The sequence below is a fragment of the Lipotes vexillifer genome, unplaced genomic scaffold, assembly GCF_000442215.2.
Source record: "Lipotes vexillifer unplaced genomic scaffold, Lipotes_vexillifer_v1.1 scaffold469, whole genome shotgun sequence".
Taxonomy (NCBI): domain Eukaryota; kingdom Metazoa; phylum Chordata; class Mammalia; order Artiodactyla; family Lipotidae; genus Lipotes; species Lipotes vexillifer.
In genome coordinates, this window is record NW_006788006.1 from 4,839,237 (window position 1) to 4,861,830 (window position 22,594).

A 22,594-nucleotide genomic window follows, 5' to 3' on the forward strand; every position below is an offset into this window, starting at 1 on the left:
AATTTTTATAAGATGAGGAGAGAAACCCAAATAGAAAGATCCCAATGATAATGTTTTATCATTGGTCACAAGAGAAAAACTTTGAAACCACCCGCATGGGCACTAGCAATAGAATCAATAAGTGAAAATAATTTAGTCTCAAAAGGGAAAAATATAGAGCAACAGAGGTGAGTAGATGGATTCTGTTCATCCTTCTCATTTTTAGAACAAAAAAATACTGAACATGGGCTTCCCTGGTGGCACGGTGGTTGAGAGTCTGCCTGCCGATGCAGGGGACACGGGTTCGTGCCCCAGTCCAGGAAGATCCCACATGCCGCGGAGCGGCTGGGCCCGTGAGCCATGGCCGCTGAGCCTGCGCGTCCGGAGCCTGTGCTCCACAACGGGAGAGGCCACAGCAGTGAGAGGCCCGTGTACTGGAAAAAAAAAAAAAAAAAAAAAACTGAACAAACCAGAAATCCACACCCCTTCTTAGATCCATAAGATTTTTTTTTTTTTTTTGGCCATGCCGCATGGCGTGTGGGGTCTTAGTTCCCTGACAGGGATCAAACTCATGCCCCCAGCAGTGGAAGCGTGGAGTCCTAACCACCGGACCGCCAGGGAATACCCTCCATAAGATACTTGAGGTTATATGGTAAACCAGGGCCCCCCAAACGAGAGTTGGTTAAGTATAGAGAATTACTGAAAGCAGAAGCCACTGGAGCCAGCAACTTCTAGGAAGTCATAAAGTTTAATAGAAGAATTGCTGGATACACAGTATAGACTAGCTTAAAGTTAAAAGCTCTAAGAGGAGCCAGTCTTCTGGAGCCCCCCCCCAAATTCATTAGTTTTTCCTACAGGAGCCCAAGGAAGTTCTCAGTGGGAATATTGGGAAAAATTGACTCATGCTCCATGCAGGAAATGGGGGGGAAACGTTTTGATACACACACAAAGCATTCTGTTCTCTGTGACTGAGGTCATCCCTCAAGGAAAACTAACTTGCCGAAGTCTTATCTGACTGGGAAAAGAGCAGCCAGACAACTTCCTGACCCTTCAGGTTTTTGATCTAACAAAAGGTGAGGAATAAAAGCCAGGAACCTTTCTGACATACATAGTCCAAGGATTCTCTCCCCTCAAAACATAACAGGTTTAATCATAACATGAGAACATTTTCCCATCACACACCTGACCACCATATCAACAGGGTTCCAGTATAAAAAGAGTGGATTAAAACAAATACCAGACACAGACTCTACCTATAAATGAATTTCTAGGGATACCCAAACACAGTAGCAAGAAAAATACAAGGATACTAGAGGATATTGAAGCCCTTGACACTTACCACTACAGCAAATATTAAACATAGTCTAATTCTGCACTTCCCTGGTGGCCTAGTGGTTAGGACTCAGTGCTCTCACTGCCATGGCCTGGGTTCAGTCCCTAGTTGGGGAACATCCTGCAAACAAACACACAAGCAAAAACACAAAACAGTCTAATTCGTAGTCAAGGAAACATGAAACATCACACTAAAGGCCTATTTACCTCAGCTCTTATTGTGAAAACTCATAATATTTGGAATTTATTTATTTATTTATTTATTTATTTTTGGCTGTGTTGGGTCTTCTTTGCTGCACACAGGCTTTCTCTAGCTGCAGCGAGCGGGGGCTACTCTTCGTTGCGGTGCGCAGGCTTCTTATTGCTGTGGCTTCTCTTGTTGTGGAGCACAGGCTCTAGGCATGCAGGCTTCGGTAGCTGTGGCTCGCGGGCTCTAGAGCACAGGCTCAGTAGCTGTGGCACACGGGCTTAGTTGCTCTGTGGCATGTGGGATCTTCCCAGACCAGGGCTAGAATCCGTGTCCCCTGCATTGGCAGGAGGATTCTTAACCACTGTGCCACCGGGGAAGTCCTGGAATTTATATAACATATGTGCTTCCTGGTTTCACTTCTTGGCTAAAATTGTTTTGGTTTAATTTTTCCATAAGCAAGCATTTTGAATATTTTCCATAGTCTCATGGTCCCTGGTCAGTTATTAGTCAACGGGAATTTCAAGCAGAAAACAGGTAAATGTTGGATTTGAGAGCAGGAGAGATAGATACCTTTCCATGTACATGCACATTTGAAGAGAACATAAAATAGTTTTTTTTTAACTGGAGTATAATTGCTTTACAATGTTGTGTTAACTTCTGCTGTACAATGAAGTGAATCAGCTATATGGATACCTATATCCCCTCCTTCTTGGACCTCCCTCCCCAACCCCATCCCACCCATCTAGTTCATCACGGGGCACGGAGCTGAGCTTCCTGTGCTTTATAGCTTGTTCCCACTAGCTATCTATTTTATTCATGGTAATGTATATATGTCCATCCTAATCTCCCAATTTATCCCACCCTCCCCTTCCCCACCGTGTCCACATGTCCGTTCTCTATGTCTACGTCTCTATTCCTGCCCTCAAATATGTTCATCTGTACCATTGTTCTAGATTCCACATATATGCGTTAATATGAGATATTTGTTTTTCTCTTTCTGGCTTACTTCACTCTGTATGACAGACTCTATGTCCATCCACATCTCTACAAGTGACCCAATTTTGTTCCTTTTTATGGCTGAGTAATTGAAGAAAAAATAGGTTTCTTTATGCTTCAAACACTGTAAAGAGATAAACTGCAAAAACAATAAACATGGGGCTTCCCTGGTGGCGCAGTGGTTGGGAGTCTGCCTGCCGATGCAGGGGACACGGGTTCATGCCCCGGTCTGAGAAGATCTCACGTGCCGCAGAGGGGCTGGGCCCATGAGCCATGGCCGCTGAACTTGCGCGTCTGGAGCCTGTGCTCCGTGACGGGAGAGGCCACAACAGTGAGAGGCCCGCGTACCGCCCAAAAAAAAAAAAAAAAGAACAAATAATGAAACAGATCTCACTAGTCTACTAGACCCCAAGTTCAAAAAGGAGGTAATAAAAATGCTAAAGGAATTAAGAAAGATTATTTATAGAAATGCAGATAACTGTAGCAAGGAACTAGAAACTGTAAAGAGGAAACAGTCAAAATTAGACAACTCAATTGCTGAGATAAAAACCAATCTGGAAGCAATGAATAGCAGACTAAATAACACAGTAGAACGAATAAGTGATCTGGAAGATGGAATAATGGAAATCACCCCATCATAACAGCAGACAGAAAGACAAATTTTAAAAAAATGAAAGCAACATATGAAATCTATGGGATAATATAAAGCATGCCAACCTGTGCATAATAGGGGTTCCAGAAGAAAGAGAGGGGATTGAAAAATGTATTTGAAGAAATTATGGCTGCAAACTTCGCAAACCTAAAGAAGGAAATAGATGTCCAGGTACAGGAAGCACAGAGAGTCCCAAACAAGATGAACCCAAACAGACCCACATGAAGACATATCATAATTAAAATGGCAAAAGTTAAAGATAGAGCTCTGAGTCTAAAGGCAGCAAGAGAAAAACAAAGAGTCAGTTACAAGGGACCCTGCATAAGGCTATCAGTTGATTTCTCTGCAGACACTTTGCAGTCCAGGAAGGAGTGGCATGATATATTCAAAATCCTGAAAAGGAGAAACCTATAACGTAGGATACTCTGCCCAGCAAGATTACCATTTAGAATAGAAGGAGAAATAAAGAATCTCTTAGACAAGCAAAAACTAAACGAATGCAGCAACACTAAACCTAACCTAAAAGAAATATTGAAAGGTCTTTTCTAAATAGAAAAGTAGCATGAATCTATAGGAAAGGGAAAATCACAATAGGGAAGGCAAATATACAAAGGGATTGAAATGATTTTAATAAGCCAGTACGTAGATTAAAAAACAATCAAAAAACTTTTGTAAAAGCAATTATAACTACAATCAACAGCAAAAGGGTAAACGTGAAGATGTAAAATAGGACATCAAAATCACAAAATGTGGAGGAGGGCAGTAAAAAATGTATTAATAGATCTTTTAGAATATGTTTGACATTATATGACAATCTAAAGCAAGTAGATATAGTTATGGGTGTCCTGTGGCTAGTGCTGGCTCACTGGTGGGTAAAGCCAGGTCCCAGGAACTCTGGTTGCAGGGCCCTGGGGATCCTAGAGCTGGTGTTGGCCCACTGGTAGGCAGGACCAGTTGGTGGCACAGCTGGCTGCAGTGTCTGGGGTTTCCCAAAGCTTGTGTCAGCCAGCTTGTGGTGGGACCAGATCCCTGGGCGGGTGGCTTAGGGACCTGAGGTGTCTCAGAGCTGGTGCTGGCCTGCTGGTGGGTGGGCTGGGCCCTGCTACAGCATGCTGTAGGGCTATGGTAATTCTGTGCTAGTGCCTACCCGCCGGTGGGCGGGGTTAGTGCCCAGGAAATCCTGGGGCTGGTGCCCATCCACTGGGGGGTGAAATCAGGTCCTAGGGCTGGTGCTGGACCACTGGCAGGCAGAGCTCATCCTGGAGTCTCTGGTTGAAGGGTCCAGGGGTCCCAGAGCTGGTGTCAGCCTATTGGTGGGTAGGGCCAAGGCCCAAGGGTTTCTGAGGCTAGTGCTGGCTCACTGGTGGGTAAAGCCCTATCCTGGGAATTCTGCCTGCAGAGCTCTGAAGGTCCGGGAGCTGGTGTTAGCCTGCTGATGGGCAGTGCTGGTTCCTCACACAGCTGGCTGCAGGGCTCAGGGTGTTCCAAAGCTTGTGTCAGCCCGCTGGTGGGTGGAACTGGATCCTATGGCAGCTGGCTGAGGGGCCCAAAGTGGCTCAAACCTGGTGTTGGCCTTCTGGTGGGCAGGGCCAGGGCCCAGGGAGTCCTGGGGCTGGTGCCAGCCTGCTTGTGAATGGGCTGGGTCCTGCCACAGAAGGCTGCGGGGCTGCAGTGGTCTTGGGGCTGGTCATGAATGCAAGACCCTTCAGGCTTTCCAACCAAAGGTCTCCTCATTAAATACACATTAGTGCTTACAGAATAGAGTCAAAAATGGCACCTCTGGCATATCCCACCTAGACAAGAAAGTGTGTTCCCATATTGTCTGATGCAATTCATTCTGGAAGAGGCCAACTTTCTAGGCACATTATCCACTTTGGGAGTCACTTGGGAGCAGATGAATGACCAGGAAGTTGATATTTTTTATGGACAATGTGCCATAACCAATTCTGATGGGTTCCATTGCAGAGATGCTGCATTCTGTCCCTAGATCAAATGGGCCATCCATGATTAAGACTGGACCCAGGCATTAGACTGGTCAAAATCCAGGCAACCATGCTAGCAATAAATAAGTTGCTGCCCAAGAATCAATCTAACTCACCTGCACAGTGTTACAGATCATTTGGCCATTGCCCATGATCTACCTGTCTGGTCTCACCAATAAAAACAAGGTCGCCCCCTTTGGCATTAAGAACTCTAAGAATAATTTGCCTCACAATACCGAAGTACAAATCAATGCCACTGCTTATACTGCACATATTAAGCCTCAGTCTGCAGAGGCTCATATCATTGCACCTGAGATCTGATGGTATTAACCTTGGCCCTGTGAACCCCTGTAATCCATAACTATGTATAGACTTCTAAAGTTTAAGCAAAATTCAAAGGACTTCCCTTTTCTCCCATGGCTAACTTAGTGACCGACCAATGATGCACTTGATGTGAACAAACACACACTGATAATATAATCAAGGGACATAACTTTCCTGACCAAGGAAAGGGTCCCTACAGCTGATGGCAAACAGATTTTCTTTTTTTTTTTTTTAAGGAAATGGAGCTCCATTGCTTTTTTGTTTTTGTTTTTGTTTTGGTTTTGGGTTTTTTTTTGTGGTACACGGGCCCCCCACTGCTGTGGCCTCTCCCGTCGCAGAGCAACAGGCTCCGGACACGCAGGCCCAGCAGCCACGGCCCACGGGCACAGCCGCTCCACCGCATGTGGGATCCTCCCGGACCGGGGCACGAACCCATGTCCCCTGCATCAGCAGGCAGACTCCCAACCACTGCACCACCAGGGAAGCCCTTGTTTTGTTTTTATAAATTTATTTTATTTATTTACTTTTGGCTGCGTTGGGTCTTCATTGCTGCACATGGGCTTTCTCTAGTTGCGGCGAGGGGGGGGGGCTACTCTTCGTTGGGCTTCTCATTGTGGTGGCTTCTCTTGTTGCGGAGCACAGGCTCTGGGCGCGCAGGCTTCAGTAGTTGTGACGCATGGGCTCAGTAGTTTTGGCTCACGGGCTCCAGAGGGCAGGCTCAGTAGTTGTGGCGTACGGGCTTAGTTGCTCCGCAGCTTGTGGGATCTTCCCGGACCAGGGCTCAAAACCATGTCCCCTGCATTGGCAGGCGGATTCTTAACCACTGCGCCACCAGGGAAGTCAGAAAGTCAGACAGACTTTCTAGGACCCCTCACCCCCTCTACTGACTACTTGCTATGCTCTGACTATGGTAGATACTTGTATAGAGTAATTACTCATTCTATCATACGTGAACCTACTGAAACCGAAATGAAATGACTCACCAAGACACTTTATATATTATTGATATTATCAACTGAATTATGAAAAACAAAACACTGGGTTCTTGAAAAAGGCATTTGGTAGACCTTGTACCTCTCTTACAACCCTAGTATACAACCCTCATAGGTTATCTTAATGCCCACTTAAACCTTGCTTTCTTAGAGTTAGGTCTTCCTGCTGCTTGAGGCATTATTTAGATTCACTCCCCCCAGTCTTTGGGACCAATAACTTGGTCTGATCATCAGGCTTACTGGCACCTTATAAGTAGAGGCCTTTCTATACCAGACATTTCTGTCAGACTGGACACTCATGCAGGTCTTCAGTTGATGGTCATGGTGTACCCTGGCCACCACTGTTTTATCCCACTCCCTGCTCTTCATCCTAACATCACCTGTTATCTGTGTACCCTGCACGTCAGTATTTCATTTTGGGCACCCTCCTTCAAAATCCCTCCAGCTCATCCAACACGAATGTGCTGTTTTCCTACCATTTGCACTCAGGTCCTCGTTGTAGTGAAAGTCACTGGCACTGACCTGGTCACACATGATATCATTCAACAAACACACCATTAATACCAATCGTGAAATGTCCAAAACACTCTAATTACAGGTGGCAGACAGCTAATACTTCAGATGTTTTCCTTGAAGGAAAACTCCTTGGCAGTCATGGTAGCTGATGACCACTTAGCTTTTGACTGTTAGCCATCAGAGAGAGTTCTGTTCCCCTAAAAACGTTGCTGGCTGCATGTGGGTAGGCTCCACTAGCAAGGTGCCCCAGGAACACAACAAATGAGACAACAAATTAAGATAAGTAATAGCAAAACGAAGCAACCGACCAGAGGTTAATCTCCAAAATACACAAACAGCTCATGCAGCTCTATATCAAAAAAAAAAAAAAAAAAAAAACCCAACCAAAAAATGGGCAGGAGATCTAAATCCAAAGAAGACAAACAGATGGCCAAGAAACACATGAAGAGATCCTCAACATCACTAATCATTAGAGAAATGCAAATCAAAACTACAATGAGGTATCACCTCACACTGGTCAGAATGGCCATCATCAAAAAGTCTACAAACAGTAAATGCTCAAGAGGGTGTGGAGAAAAGGGAACCATCTTACACTGTTGGTGGGAATGTAAATTAGTACAACCACTATGGAGAACAGTATGGAGGTTCCTTAAAAAACTGAAAATAGAACTACAGTATTCTATTTTGAATAGAATAGTGGGATGCTGGCACTATCCCACTCCTGGGCATATATCCGGAGAAAACCGTACTTTAAAATGATACATGCACCCCAGTGTTCATTGCAGCACTATCTACAATAACCAAGACACGGAAGCAACCTAGATATCCATTGACAGGGGAATGGAAGAAGATGTGGTATATATATATATATACAATGGAATATTAATCAGCCGTAAAAAAAGAATGAAATAATGCTATTTGAAGCAACATGGATTGACCTAGAGATTATCATACTAAGTGAAGTAAACCAGACAAAAACAAACATCATATGATATCGTTTATATGTGAAATCTTAAAAAAGTGATACAAATGAACTTATTTGCAAAACAGGAAGACTCACAGACTTTGAAAACAAATTTATGGTTACTAAAGTGGAAACGGGGGGGGAGGGATAAATTAGGGATTTGGGATTAACAAATACACACTACTATATATAAAATAATCAACAAGGACCTACTGTATAGCACAGGGAACTTTACTCAATATTCTGTAATAGCTTATATGGGAAAATAATCTGAAAAATAATGGATATATGTATACATATAAATGAATCACTTTGCTGACACCTGAAACTAACACAACATTGTAAATCAACTGTACTCTAATGTAAAATTTAAAAAAAAAATTTAAAGGACAAAAAATAAAATAAGTAATTACATTACTAAAATATTTGAACAGAATTCTGGAAGTATACTGACACTTTCCTGGCTCTCTCCAACACCCTGGGATGACTGAATTCAAATATTTTCTTCAGTCATTGTCATCTGAATTATGTTGCTTGTGCTACATATTTCTCCAGCAAAGATGGGTCTATTTGGGATCAGCAGAGAATCACAATTCAGGGTCTGGAACTATGGCAAGCCATGGGCAAGTCCCCACACAGCAAGGAAAGAACACTTTCAGAGAGAGGGAAAGGAAGATGGGAGGGCTGTAGGAAACAAAGAGTCCATGGCTTTTCATTGAATGAGTCCCTGCCAGGAACCAAAAGGAGTCTTTTTTTTTTCCTGTTGGGCTTGGCTATGTCCTAGAGTGTGAGAACTCCCCCTTCTGGTCTCTCAACTCTATTTTAATTGTGGTTTCTATTTGTTAATTTTTTACAGAGATGTGTCATCATTCAGTCAGCAAACATAAGGAGTAAACATTAGGAAAGACACTGACTTCATTTTTCATATCTGACTCAATCTGCTTGAGACAACTGCTCACCCTGCCTGGCCCACAATGGGTAAACAAGTTAGGAAGGTTGACATATGCCCCTGTCTTTTTTGTGTCAGCAGGTAGTATGGTCCAAACTTGAAAACCTACAGCCTCTACCCCTGTACACATCAAAGGGCCAACCCATTCTCCTTTGCTCAAGCCACCTCAAACCACCTACCCTACCTTCCTTAGAAAGTACCTTTGTGTAATAATTTTTTAAAAATTTGCCTGATGCATGTGGCGACAGCAGTCTTAACATCTGATTCATTTTAGGTAGGGTTTGATCCTGCCTCCAAAGGGCAGTGATAAAACAGAAAGTGGTTACAATGGAACATGTCTTTGGGGTTATAAACACACATTCAGCGTAGGGGATTTTTATAAGACGAGGAAAAGAAATCCAAATATAGATATCCACGTATGATAATGTTTTTAGATGCATTGGTCACAAAAGAAAACCTTTGAAACTTCCTACTTGGGCTTTAGCAGTAGAATGAATAAAAGTGCTGTAGTCTCACAAGTGAATGGATGGTTTCTGTTCCAATATATAAAAACTCAGAGTGATCATTCTTGTCTTCACAAGAAAATACCTGATGAACCTGAAAAGCAATACCTGTTCTTAGATTTAAGAGAGATTTGAGATTACATGGCATAACAATGCTCCCAAAAATGAGAGACAGGGGAATACAGAGAATAACCACTTACCTGGAGGAGAAACAACCAGAGTCCACAAACTCTAGGAGCACAGAAACTGTTAACAATGAATTTACTGGAGACCCAGATTGGACTCGCTTGAGAGTTAAAAGCTTTAGTGAGTTCAGTCTTAAGGAACCCCACAAACTCATCAATTTTTCCTGCAAGATCTGAAGTAGGTTCTCACCTTGAAGACTGGAAAAAATGACCTCATTCTTCATGCAGAAAATGCTAAACACACAAAGCATTCTGTTCTCTGTAACTTAGACCATTCCTTAAAGAAAACTTACTTGCTAAAACCTTATCTTATTGGGGAAAGAGGACAACTCCCAGACCCTTCAAATTTCCTCTCTACAAAAGATGAGGAATAAATCTTTTGCTAAGAAACTGTTCTGAAGTTTATAGTCAAGGGATTTTGTCCCACCAAAACATTTCAAGTTTAACCATAACATAAAAGAACATTTTCCCACCCAAATACCTTCCCACCATATCAACAGGGTTCCAGTATAAAGAGTGAATTGAAACAGAGAGTTGCTAGACACAGGCTACTTAAGATAGGCTTGCTAGGGATACCCAAACAGGACACTCATATGCAGTATAAGTAGTAGTAAAAGGGAAGTTTATAGTGATAAACATCTATATTAAGAAAGAAAGATATCAAATTAACAACCTAACACCTCAGGGAACTAGAAAAAGAACAACAAACTAAACTCAAAGTACAAAACAAATCCTCTGAAAACTACAAAACATGGTAAAAGAAATTAAGAAATGTATAAATAAATGGGAAAACTCCCAAGTTCATGGTTCAGAAGACTTCACATTGTTGAATTGCTGCTACTCCACAAAATGATCTAGAGATTCAACACAATACCTATCATAATCCCAGCTGTAATCTTTATAGATATTGGCAAGCTGTTTCATAAATTTATGTGGAATTTCAAGGGAACTAGAATAGCCAGACCAATCTTGAGAAAGATAAACAGGAAATTCCCTAGTGGTCCGATAGTTAGGACTCTGAGATTCCATTGCCAAGGGCCTGGGTTCAATCCCTCGTCAGGGAAATAAGATTCCACAAGCTGCTCAGTGCGGCCAAAAAAAAAAAGAAAGAAAAACAAAGTAGTAGTATTAACATTTCCTGACATCAAAGTGTTACCGAGCCCAAGCTCTCGCTCTGCTCGCTGCATGACAGCCAATGAATCGGAGACAAGGTGTTGAGACAAGGAACACGACTCTATTTGGAAAGCCGGCTGATGGGGAAGATGGCAGACCAAAGTCTCAATATAAACATTTTATTGGGGTTTGGATGCCAGTTTCTTTTATAACACAGAGAGGGGGAGGAGATGAGGAAGTAAAGTAAAAAGGCCATAAGTTTTGCAAATATCACCTGGAATGGCCAGCCTCGGAGGGGATGTGTTAATTTCTTCTTTCTTGTAGCCATCCACAGGTGGACAGGTTCCAGATGTTTCCCTGAACAAAGGCACTTTGGTTCAACATTCAGGCAGAGGGGCAGGGTTCCCCAAGGCAGGCCATCATGTATAGACAGTATCCTTTTAGTGAACAAAAGCAGCGGGAAACAAAGGTTAAAGTAAAAGAAATAGATCCCACGTGTAGTCAGATTTGGCTCTCCCCTGTTTCAAAAGCATTATACTAAGCAAAAGTAATCAAGATGTTGTGAAACTGACACAAGGCTAGACAATACAGATTTATGGAACAGATTGAGAACTGAGAAATAAGCCCCTATATCTGTGGTCAACTGATCTTTGACAAAGGTACCAAAAATGCGGTAAGAAAATTCTTTTCATAAATTGCTGCTGGGCCAACTAGATAGCCATATGCAAAGAAAGAGGTTGTACCGTTACATCATACCATAATCAATAATTTACCAAAAAAGATCAAAGACCTAAACATAAAACAATATAATACCAATAAAGGTATTAAAAAATAAATAAATAAAATACTTTGATAAAACATAGGAAAAATTTTCTGACCTTGGATTTGGCAAAATACTGTTAGACATGACACCAAGAGCAATAATAGGTAGGAATAGGAAATAATAGGTAAATTGGACTTCATCAAATTAATGACTTTTGTGCTTCAAAGGACACCATCGAGGAATTCCCTGGTCATCCAGTGGTTAGGACTCTGATCTTCCACTGCAGGGAGCACAGGTTTGATCCCTGGTTGGGGAACTAAGATCCACATGCCGCTCGGCCAAAAAAAGAAAAAGGACACCATCCAGAAAGTGAAAACATCCTTAGGAATCCTTGTGTGCTATTGCTAAGGCTATTAAATTGTGTCGCCAGGATGAAAAACAACATAGCAGTTCATCAAAAATTTGGAACTGAGTTACTGTTTGATCTAGCAACTCTACTTCTGGGTAAGTACTCGAAAGAATTAAAAGCAGGAACTCAAACAGATATATGTCCACTTGTGTGTCTATTAGCATTATTCACAATAGCCAAAAGGTGGAAGTAACCCAAATGTCCATCAACAGATGAATGGATCAAAAAAACTTGGCGCTGGGGCTTCCCTGGTGGCACAGTGGTTAAGAATCCGCCTGCCAAATGCAGGGGACACAGGTTCGAGCCCTGGTCCAGGAAAATCCCACATGCCACGGAGCAACTAAGCCCGTGCGCCACAACTACTGAGCCTGCGCTCTGGAACCGATGAACCACAACTACTGAGCCCAAGTGCCACAGCTACTTAAGCCTGCATGCCTAGAGCCCATGCTCTGCAACAAGCGACGCCACCGCAGTGGGAAGCCCGCACACCACAGCGAAGACCCAACACAGCCTAAAGAAAGTAAAAAAATTTTTAAATTAAAAAAAAAAAAACTTGGCACTTAACATTCCATGGAGTATTACTTGGCTTTAAAAAGAAAGCAAATTCAGACGTGCTACAACATGGATGAACCTTACAAACATTATGCTAAGTGAAATCAGCCTGTCAAAAAAGGTTAAACCCTGTATGATTCCATTTGTATGAGAACCTAGAGTCGTCAGATTTATAGAAATAAAAAGAGTGGTTATGGGCTTCCCTGTTGGCACACTGGTTGAGAGTCCGCCTGCCGATGCAGAGGACACGGGTTCGTGCCCCGGTCTGGGAGGATCCCACGTGCCGCGGAGCGGCTGGGCCCGTGAGCCATGGCCGCTACCAGGGGCTGGGGTAACGGGATAATGAAGAGGGTTTTTTTCTAATGGGAAAAGAGTTTCAGTTTTGCAAGATGAAAATAGTTGGAGATTAGTTTCACAGTGTCAATTTACTTCCCACCACTGAACTATACAGTTTCAAAATGTTGAAAATGTAAACTTTATGGCATGTGTACATTACCAGAATTAAAAGTAAAAAATTTAAAGCAGGAGAATGGAAACACAACCCACAGAATGGAGGAAAAGTCTGCAAGTTATATATCTGATAAGAAACTTGTCTCGAAAATATCTAAATACCTCTTATAACTTAATTATAAAAAGTCAAATCAGTCAATTTAAAAGTGGCAAAGGATTGAATACACATTTTTCCAAGGAAGATATACAAAGATGGCCCAGAGTATATGAAAAGGTGCTGGACATCATTAGTTATCAAGGAAATGAAAATCAAAACCCCAGGGAGATACCACTTCAAAACCACTAGGGGGCTTCCCTGTTGGCACAGTGGTTGAGAATCCATCTTCCAATGCAGGAGACACGGGCTCGAGCCCTGGTCCGGGAAGATCCCACATGCCATGGAACAACTAAGCCCACGCGCCACAACTACTGAAGCCCGTGCACCTAGAGCCCGTACACCTAGAGCCTGTGCTCTACAACAAGAGAAGCCACCGCAATGAGAAGCCGGCTCACCGCAACGAAGAGTAGCCCCTGATGGCTGCAACTAGAGAAAGCCGGCGCGCAGCAACGAAGACCCAATGCAGCCAAAAATAAATAAATAAATAAATTTATTAAAAACAAAACAACAACAACAAAAAACCCACTAGGATGGCTGGAATCAAAAAGTGAGATAACAAATATCAGGGTTATGGGGGGAAATTTGACCCTCATAAACTGATGGTGTGAATATAAACTGGTGTAGCCACTCTGTAAAGCAGTCTTGGAGTTCCTCAAAAATTAAACCTAGCGTTATCATATGATCCATTAGTTCCTCTCCTAGGTATATGCCCAAGAAAAATACATGTTGGAACAAAAACTTGTACATGAAATTTATAGTAATGTTATTCATAGTAGCCAGAAGGTGAAAACATACCAAATATCCATGAACAGATGAATATATAAACAAAACATGTTTTATCCATCCAATGGAATATATTTCAACCATAAAAATGAACAATTGATACCTGCTACAACACGGTTGTCCCTTTTTAAAAAGTTATGCTACATCAATGAAGTCAGTCACAAAAATCATAGATACTAGGATTCTTTTCATATGAAAACCCTGAAAAGGGAAATTTATAGAGACAGAACGTAAATTAGGCATTGCCTAAGGCTGGGGTTTGGAGGAGGAAGATGGGAATATTGGGGGTGACAGATAAAGGGGAGACAGTTTTCTTTTTGATGTGACCAAAATGTTCAAAAATTGTGGTGATGATTGCATTTATCTGTAAATATACCAAAAACCACTGAATTACACACTTTAAAGTGGTGCAGTGTATAGTATATACATTATATCATAACAAAGCTGTTGAAATAAGTAAATAAATGCATTAAGCACTTTGCAATGCAAGAGTTTTGCAATCCAGTCTCTTCAGCATCTTGGAGTTTCCAGGTTAACACATCCATCACCTCACATTGTTTGTGTGTATGTGTGGTGAGAATTCTTAATCCACTATCTTAACAAATGTACAATATAGTATATGTAGATCAGAAAATCATCACATTGTAATCTTTAAATATAGACAATTTTATTAATCAATTATACCTCAACAAATCTGGGGGCGGGGGAAGAGGTTCCAGGTGCATCTCAAATTTACATAACGATCTATTGTTTTCTTATATTAGTGAAATAGGAATCAGTTGTCTTAGGAATATTATAATCGCTTACATTTCAAGTTCTCTAGGGACAGAGGCAAAAACTAATCTAAAATAAATTTCCTTACCTGAGAATTTAATGAATACATCTCACACCCTGTGCTTAGACTGTAAAGAGTCCCTGAGCCCAACTAGGACTGTAGGGTTCAAACTTCCAATCAGAGTCAAGTGCTTGGGATTCTGTCTCTTAAGTACCAAATGAGTGGGGTTGGACCACGGATGGATGGATGAAGGCTCAGCGCTGTCAAGGATCAAAGATTAAAATGGATGGAATTCCCTGGCGGTCCAGTGGTTAGGACTCCATACTTTCACTGCCGAGGGTGCAGGTTCAATCCCTGGTCAGGGAACTAAGATCCTGCAAGCTGCGCAGCACAGCCAAATTTTAAAAAAATAAAAAGTAATTTAAAACTGAAGATTAAGATGAAGCCAGATTCTTTATTACAGATGGTGAGGTCACATTTCAGTTTCTGTGTTTCTGAAAAAGGGTCACAGTTCCATGAGTGGCCTCCCAGCCTTACACCAAACCCTTGAGAAATAAAATACTGCCTGCCTGCCATGTCAGTAAACAAAGGACGTTACATTTATCAGCAACTGCAGTGAGCCGGGGAGCCCTGAGGGAACTCAGGAAGGAAACAAAGAATACCTGCCATCTAGCAGCCATCAGACTGCAGCCACTCCCAACAGTGGTGAGCCCTGAAGAAACTCAGGATGTGAAAACATAGGATACTATAGCTGAGGTACACATCAAAGGAATGATGTCAATGAGTCCAGACTCTTGCATCTTCCCATAGATAGAAAAGTGCTAAATTCCTTAACTTGAGATATCTAGTTTTGTTTTATTAACAGTAATCTTTTGTTCCTACTACCTGCCCTTTGTTGCAAAACTCCTATATATCCTAGCTGCCCCCTCACCTCCTCAGAGCAATCTTCTCAGGGTTGCTTAAGATGCTGCCTCCCAGGCTTGAAGTTCTCAGTATGTCTGCCGAATAAAACATAACTCTCAACTTTTAGGTGGTGAATATTTTTTTGGTCGACACCCTTGGCCCCTAGAGAACTCAAGACCCTCTTTTCCAGTGTGGCCAGGTGTTGGGTTGCACCCTGCAGGTTTGCAAACCCATTAACTGCCCAGTCTCAAGACCAAAGAAAGAGCCCGGAATCAGCCGTAGAGAAATCAGTGGTTTAACGGATAGGGGATCTTACATGTCCAAAGCAGAAGGCCCCTGGAGCTACACCCAACTGTAGACAGCAGATGTCAGGCAGAACGGTCTTCGTTGGGTGGGAGTTACCAGTAATGGAGGAAACTGACCTCAGATTGGCTCATCAGTTACCAGGAAACCTCACCACCCCTTTGCTAAGCTATGAAAGTGGAGATAGTCTGATGTGAAGATTAGAACAATCAGTGGCCGGGGCAAGTACCTAAGCATTTACTGATTAGGCTCTAAGATTAAGAGGGAGGATCAGTCATGTGAATAGGGTGTAGGTGAAGCAGGGCCTGGTAGAGCAGGGGATGTACAGAGAGCAAGAGAACAGCCATCTTGGGTGGCCTGATCATACACCTGCCTGGGCTACCCTCATGCTCTGTTCTTAGTTGCTCCATTGGGAAACTCAGAAATTCCCTGCGCTCATGTGTTCATATAGAGCTGGGCGAAAAAGTTCCCTTTCAACGCAAAGGAATCAGGCTGGGTCAGGTTTCCACCCCACCCGCTGCCCTCAGCACGGGTCGGGTCAGGGGCGGGGCGGAAGCTAGTTTCCAAGAGTCACACGTCCTCCCGCCCAGCTGTCACTCAAGCACTGGGGGATGCGGCCTTGCAAACTGTCCAATCAGGGGCGCCTCTTGGGCATGCGGGCGGGGCGACGCACTGCTCTAGCTCGGGCGTTTTCACTCCCTCAGGCCAGGCTAGCGATCCGGTTTCCTATCCTTCAATGACGGTGGTGGCAGTGCCTCAGAGTCTGTCGCGCTGTGACCTGCGGTGGTCGTGGGAGTCGTAGGAAGGATTCAGAGACACCCAGGAAACCTAGAAATGGTGAGTGTGGGTTACCAGGGTGCGGAGTTGGAGCGGGAGGGAAGGAGGCGTTGGTTGGAATTGACCCGAACCAGCTGTGATGGTACCGGGCCTCCCCGCTGTCAACTCCGGAGTCTTGACGACGCGAGTGGCGCCGCTCGGACCTCCGTCCCCTCCGTCCGGCAGCGTGGGGGCGGGGCCGGCAGCCGGGACCCCGGTGTCCTGTTCCGTCACTGCAAGCCGCGGCTTCGGCCCCGGCCCCGCAGCCCCACGTCCGCCCCAGATTGTGTGGTGACCACCGGGAGGGTCATCAGGGGACCGTCGTGACTCGGTCTCCGTGGTTCGTGCGTGAGAGGACCTGTGGTCTGGGGGGTCCCCAGTCCTTACTTTCTCCCAGGGGGCACCCGTTTTCTCTTTGAGTTTTCCAATTATTTGGGTAGCAGTTTCAAGTCCACGACCCTGTCCCCTCAGCCTAGCTCTTTCTAGGGCTGGTAATAAACCCCTAAATTTTCACAATCCACCCCACATTCCCAAAGCCATCTTTCCTTCTGTGATTCACAGCATCATTATCAACTATTTGTCCTCCGTGGTACATTTCAAACAGACCCAGTATTTTAACTTTATCATTTTCCCCCCGAGCCCTGGATGGACCTTTTTTTTCAGTTTACTTTTGTCTGTGGGTGTTTTCCATGAGAAGAAAGCAAAGAATAACCTCCTGGAATTAGGTTGTTCAAAATTCTTGTGCCTCTCCTCCCAGCCTCATTCCTGGGCACAGACATCCTATGGGTGGAGGTTCCTCTTTAAAACTTTCCTGGGTGATATGTGCTGTCAGCGTTGGCCCTCCCTGGGATTGTCACCTTTAAAAGATTTATTCATGTATTTAAACATCGTTTTTCAGTCAGATAAAATGTATTTAATCAATACAGCTTCAAAGACAGTAGTATAAAATATTTCCAAAGAGGCAGAAGTGGTGAATTTCAGAAAAAAATAAAATATTCCAGGATTACATTCCATTTACAAATTCCTGTTTTGCTTTTTTTCTTCCCCCAAGCGTGTGTAGTAAGTTTCTGAGGACTATTCTTTACTTTTGGGTGATATCAAATGAAATTCTCAGATTGTGTGGTGTCTGCTGAGACTTGCAGACCAAGTGTTCCACTGCGATTAATTATTTTCAAACCAGTTTCTTGCTTTGGAAATAATCATTAACTGACATCTTCTCTTCTGAAACGAGTAGATATTTTGTGTTTTCTGGTTGAACTAGTAACAGTGGCTTACAATTTTCTTATCTCCTTTCCACATAAACGATGGGTTTAAATTATTTTGCTGGATTGTTCAAACACCAGGTTTGTGTCAGTTAAAACATCAACCATGTTCCAAAGCAACTCCAGTGCAGAGCAGAGGCCTATAGTCAGTGATCCACGCTTCCTTGAGCCTGTAAAGAGAAGGACTTGCAGGCCCAGTTGTTCTTCCTGGGGAGCCTCCCCTGCAGGTGTCCTACCTGCTTACACCCATCACAGAAGGAGACTTATGCTGAGAGAAGCTACAGAGCCCTGGAAAGCTGGGGGTGCACCTGCAAGGAGGTGGGATTGATTCCCTTTCTGAGGTTGTAGTTGTGGTTCCATAGGCCTAGACATTTCTAGACGTCATGTTTGAGTTGTACATCCACAGTGTAGGTGCACTCAGTGTAATTTGTGCACATTGAGAGAGTCTGTTATGATCACATCCTCTGTCTTGTGGACAAAGGGTTTATAAATTTGGGTCAGAACCTTAAACTGAATCAGGCTGAGAGTTTCCTCACTTGTGAGACTAGAACCTAGTGGAGGCAGCACTTCCATGCTTACAGGACGAGGGAAGTTGTGTGAGCTCCCAGAATTCATTCATGTGGCTCCTCAGCTGTCCCTACCCTCCTTCTCCAGCGACTAACCCACACTAGGGGTTATATCTTAGACCCCAAGTCTGGGAATTTGGTCATCTTTCTGAAAGTGGGCTTTTCTTCTGAACTGTAGCTAGAAGGCTGCTTATCTGTGTTGATTCCAGTATTTGTGTTTCTTTTGTTGTTGTTGTTGTTGGAATCATTCATTACTTCCGTGACAATTTTTAATCCAAAAATGGTATTTGAGTACCAAATTGAAACACTGTGATTTTTAATGGTGGTTTATAGCAGAGCAAATGATTTTATTTTATACAATTTTAAAAACTATACAATTTCTCCTTTTAAGGTGAGTTCCCTCATGCAAGTTCTCCAGGTTTATTGCAGTCGTGTGTGTGTGTGTGTGTGTGTGTGTGTGTAAGAGGTGGCTCTGTTTTGTTCTGGGGTTGGTCCAAAATTCTACCTTAAGGAGGTTTAATAAGCCAATATCAATTTCCAAGTACTTTGCAAAAATTGTTAAATTTTTCACATAAATACTGGAATCCTCAAAATCACACAGTCATTTCAAATATGTGTTTCTTTCTTTGGATTTCTTTCTCAACTGAAGATTGCAGTTCTTTGACTCTAGTTTCCATTAGCTTTGGGGCTTTTAGTGTGTAAGTTGATTGAGAGATACGATGTGAGTAAAGCAAGAAAATTGTGGAACCAATTAGAATTTTGTTCCATTTAGACAAAAGAACTTCAACAAGAGATGGGTGTGAGATTTAAGTGCTCAGGTGCTTTTTCCATTAAAAAAATTTATTTATTATACAATTTTTAAAGGTTATACTCCATTTACAGTTATTAAGTATTTATCTTTCTCTGACTTATTTCATTTAGCATAATGCCCTCCTGTCCCTAGGGAACTTTGACGTTTAAAAAGGTCATGCTATTCCTAAAGCAAATAAAGTCTTATTTTAATGGCGGTGAGGAAAAAACAATTGAATTTATATTTCTGTTGATATGAAGAAAACACCTCAAAGCTTATATACATCTTTTAAATTCCTAGTCTGTTTCAGGGTTTAATTGCAAACCCCTAATATTTTACATTATGCCACTCATTCCTGAAAATATCCCCAGCGTGAAATATAGTGGAGGGACAAACTATAATGTTCTTGTCCTTTTAGTTAGAAGGGGATTTGTAAATCTTTGACGGTGTGCAGTTTTATATTTGTTAGCATTTAAAGGATTAAATCTTGGAGTGGTTTCCTATGTAGAAAAGTTAAAATTAATTTTAAAAAGCAAAAATTAATTTAAAATAATGATTAAGCATGGGAAAATATGACATATATCAATTTCTCTCCTGATTTTAAATAAACGATGCACATGAGGGTTAAAAAATATTCCTAAAATAAGAAACTTAAGAAGACTCCCTACCTACATATCCTCCTCCACTCCTGTACTCTTACTCCACCCACTCTCAAATTACCAGTTTTTGATTACTTCTTGATCATCCTGTTAATGTTTCTTTATATAAAAAGAACCTAGTGCGAATGCGTGTTTCTCTTACCTGGGTTTGTTCTTTTCGGGCCTCCCACTGTTGTGGCCTCTCCCGTTGCGGGGGCAACAGGCTCCGGACGTGCAGGCTCAGCGGCCATGGCTCACGGGCCTAGCCACTCCGCGGCATGTGGGATCTTCCCGGAGCGGGGCACGAACCCGTGTCCCCTGCATCGGCAGGTGGACTCTCAACCGCTGCGGCACCAGGGAAGCCCTGGGTTTGTTCTTATAATGAGTAGTCAGGATCCACATATTTGATGTTTGACTACTGAAAGATAAGCCTCACCCCTCCCTTTTCCCCTAGTGCTTCTTATCAGGACAGGCTGATAAGAAAGCCTGGAGGCTCCTGCCCTGTGAGCTGCTGTTTGCTGGGGTCTCCTCCTGTGCGCTGTGCTGCCCTGTGTGGCGTTGCTGATCCACCAAGCCTGGGCTCTATATACAGAGGCAGTTTTGGTAATTCCTTGTCTTTTGGGAGCAGGAGCCCTGGGGCCCTCCTTATAGTGGTCCTGAGTCCATGGCGTGGATGGAACCTATTTGTGTTTGGAGTGAAGGTGTGACTGAGGCTGGGTTCACCCAGACCTTGGGGCGAGGGGTGATCTTTGGGGAGTACTCGGATGATTATACCCTGTGAATGAGGTGAGCCCCTTGGATGGTCACTCCGAAAAGAACACTTATTCCAGAGAGAAAGAGAAGAGAGGGTAAAGGTAGCCAGTAGGTGCCAGGCTGAGTCCGCTCCTAATACCAGAGGGCTCACCAGGACCCTTAAGTACCTCTGCTGCTGCTGCCCCTACCTCTACTGCAACAAAGATCCTGACCCTCTGAGTTATGGTGGACAAAACCCATAGCCTCATTGTGGCACAGCAAAGGGATTAATTTAAAACAATTTAAGCCTAGGGTGCTTAATTTCTTTTTTTTTTATTTGCGGTACGCGGGCCGCGGAGCACAGGCTCCAGAAGCGCAAGCTCAGCGGCCACAGCTCACGGGCCCAGCCACTCCGTGGCACGTGGGATCCTCCCAGACCGGGGCACGAACCCGCATCCCCTGCATCGGCAGGTGGACTCCCAACCACTGCGCCACCAGGGAAGCCCAGGGTGCTTAATTTCTGTAAAGTAACCAGTTATCATGAAGGAGGCCTCTGACCCTGATGGCACTGGGGTGAGGCTCTCTGGAGGAAAAAAATGATCAATACAAGAGAAAAGAGGACACCCTCTCGCCCAGAGTATATCCAGTGACCTAAAATGCAAAACAGGGAAGAACTGGAGGGAGGGAACAAGAGAAGAAAGGTACTGAAACAAAGGAACACAATTTCACTCAATTGTAAATCCAAAATATGCTAAAAAAATTTGCATAGCAAAAAGATGGAAGGGGCCTGCTTGGTTTTGGGTCCTCTATAATATGGGTTTGATTAACATTAACAACTCCTGTACTGTACTAATTCACAAAACTTCATGTAATTAATCAAAATAGGTTTCAAATTACAGGTATACCTGGGGATCCCACTAAATTTAAACAATTTACCTCATCATCTTAGGAAGAATTACTGAATATAATATAAAGGACAAATAGGTATAATTTGCCTTCAGCAGCAGAACTCTCATGTTGCCTAAATTTCTCATAGTCATATTGCCCATTGTCCCAAAATATCCCATAGTGAGCAGGAAAGCTCTGAACCCATGGTTCATTAAGTAAAATTAAATTGTCTTCTACTTCCAAATTGGCTAGACAAAATGAGACCCCAGAGAGAGACCTTAAATTGGTTAATATGGCCTGATTTAAATTAAACAAGGCCTTGAATTATTGAAAACCATTATAAGAAATGTATGTAGGGAGAAGTGATTACCGCCAATTTTCTTCTTTAATAGCCTTATTTGGTCTGCCCTTAAACCTGGAAAGGGTGAATGACACCTCATAGTGGATTACAGCAACCCGAGTTGTGGTTGCATCAAATTAGCCCCTATTCCTAGTCTCCAACATTATGGAAATTACTTACTCCATCCAATCAGCAGCTGGTAAATATCCTGCTCCCACAGATTTGATAAGTCTGTTCTGTTCAGTGCCTATTTCAACACCCTCTCAGCTGCAGTTGCCTTCACCTCTGAAGGGACATGATACACGTTTACCTGGTTACCCTCAGGGAACCTCAGCAGCTTGGCCATCCCACAGTCTCTGCAGGCAGATCTGAACTGCATGCATTTTGTTCCAGGAGCACAGGTACGACATCACACTAACAACATCCTCCTCTGAAGACATTCATTTCTCATTCATTCAGAACATACAATTACTGAAAAAAGGAGCTTGCGAAAAGTGTATGGGCCATTGACCCCACACATATGTGAGGCCCTTGGTTAAGTTTCTGAATGTTTTTTGGTAATTAGACAGCTGTTCCCTCCCTGACAATGTGAAGAAATATCTGTAATCCCTCTCAGCACCTACAAGATCTACTAGGTTCTTTTGGTGTTGGGGAGACAGCATATTCCTTATTTACGAATTTTACTTGAGCCCATTTTTACTATTACTTGGAAATTGGCCCCTACCTTGAGGGCACCCCTACTACAGAAGGCTCTGGACTATGTTTAAATGGCCATACAACAGGCATTCCT

General features: G+C 43.1%; 1 protein-coding gene and 1 pseudogene across 1 annotated transcript in view; both read left to right on the plus strand.

Moving 5' to 3' along the window:
* The window catches only part of LOC103089633 (zinc finger protein 627-like), a 28,886-nt pseudogene extending 12,312 nt beyond the window's left edge, over positions 1-16,574 (plus strand).
* Positions 16,575-16,606: 32 nt separating this feature from the next.
* LOC103089889 (zinc finger protein 791-like) overlaps positions 16,607-22,594 on the plus strand; it is a 15,978-nt gene continuing 9,990 nt past the window's right edge. Inside the window, exons 1-2 of the mRNA XM_007461122.1 lie at positions 16,607-16,874; positions 22,129-22,205. Coding sequence (XP_007461184.1) covers positions 16,607-16,874; positions 22,129-22,205 — 345 coding nt within the window. The remainder of the gene's footprint in view (positions 16,875-22,128; positions 22,206-22,594) is intronic.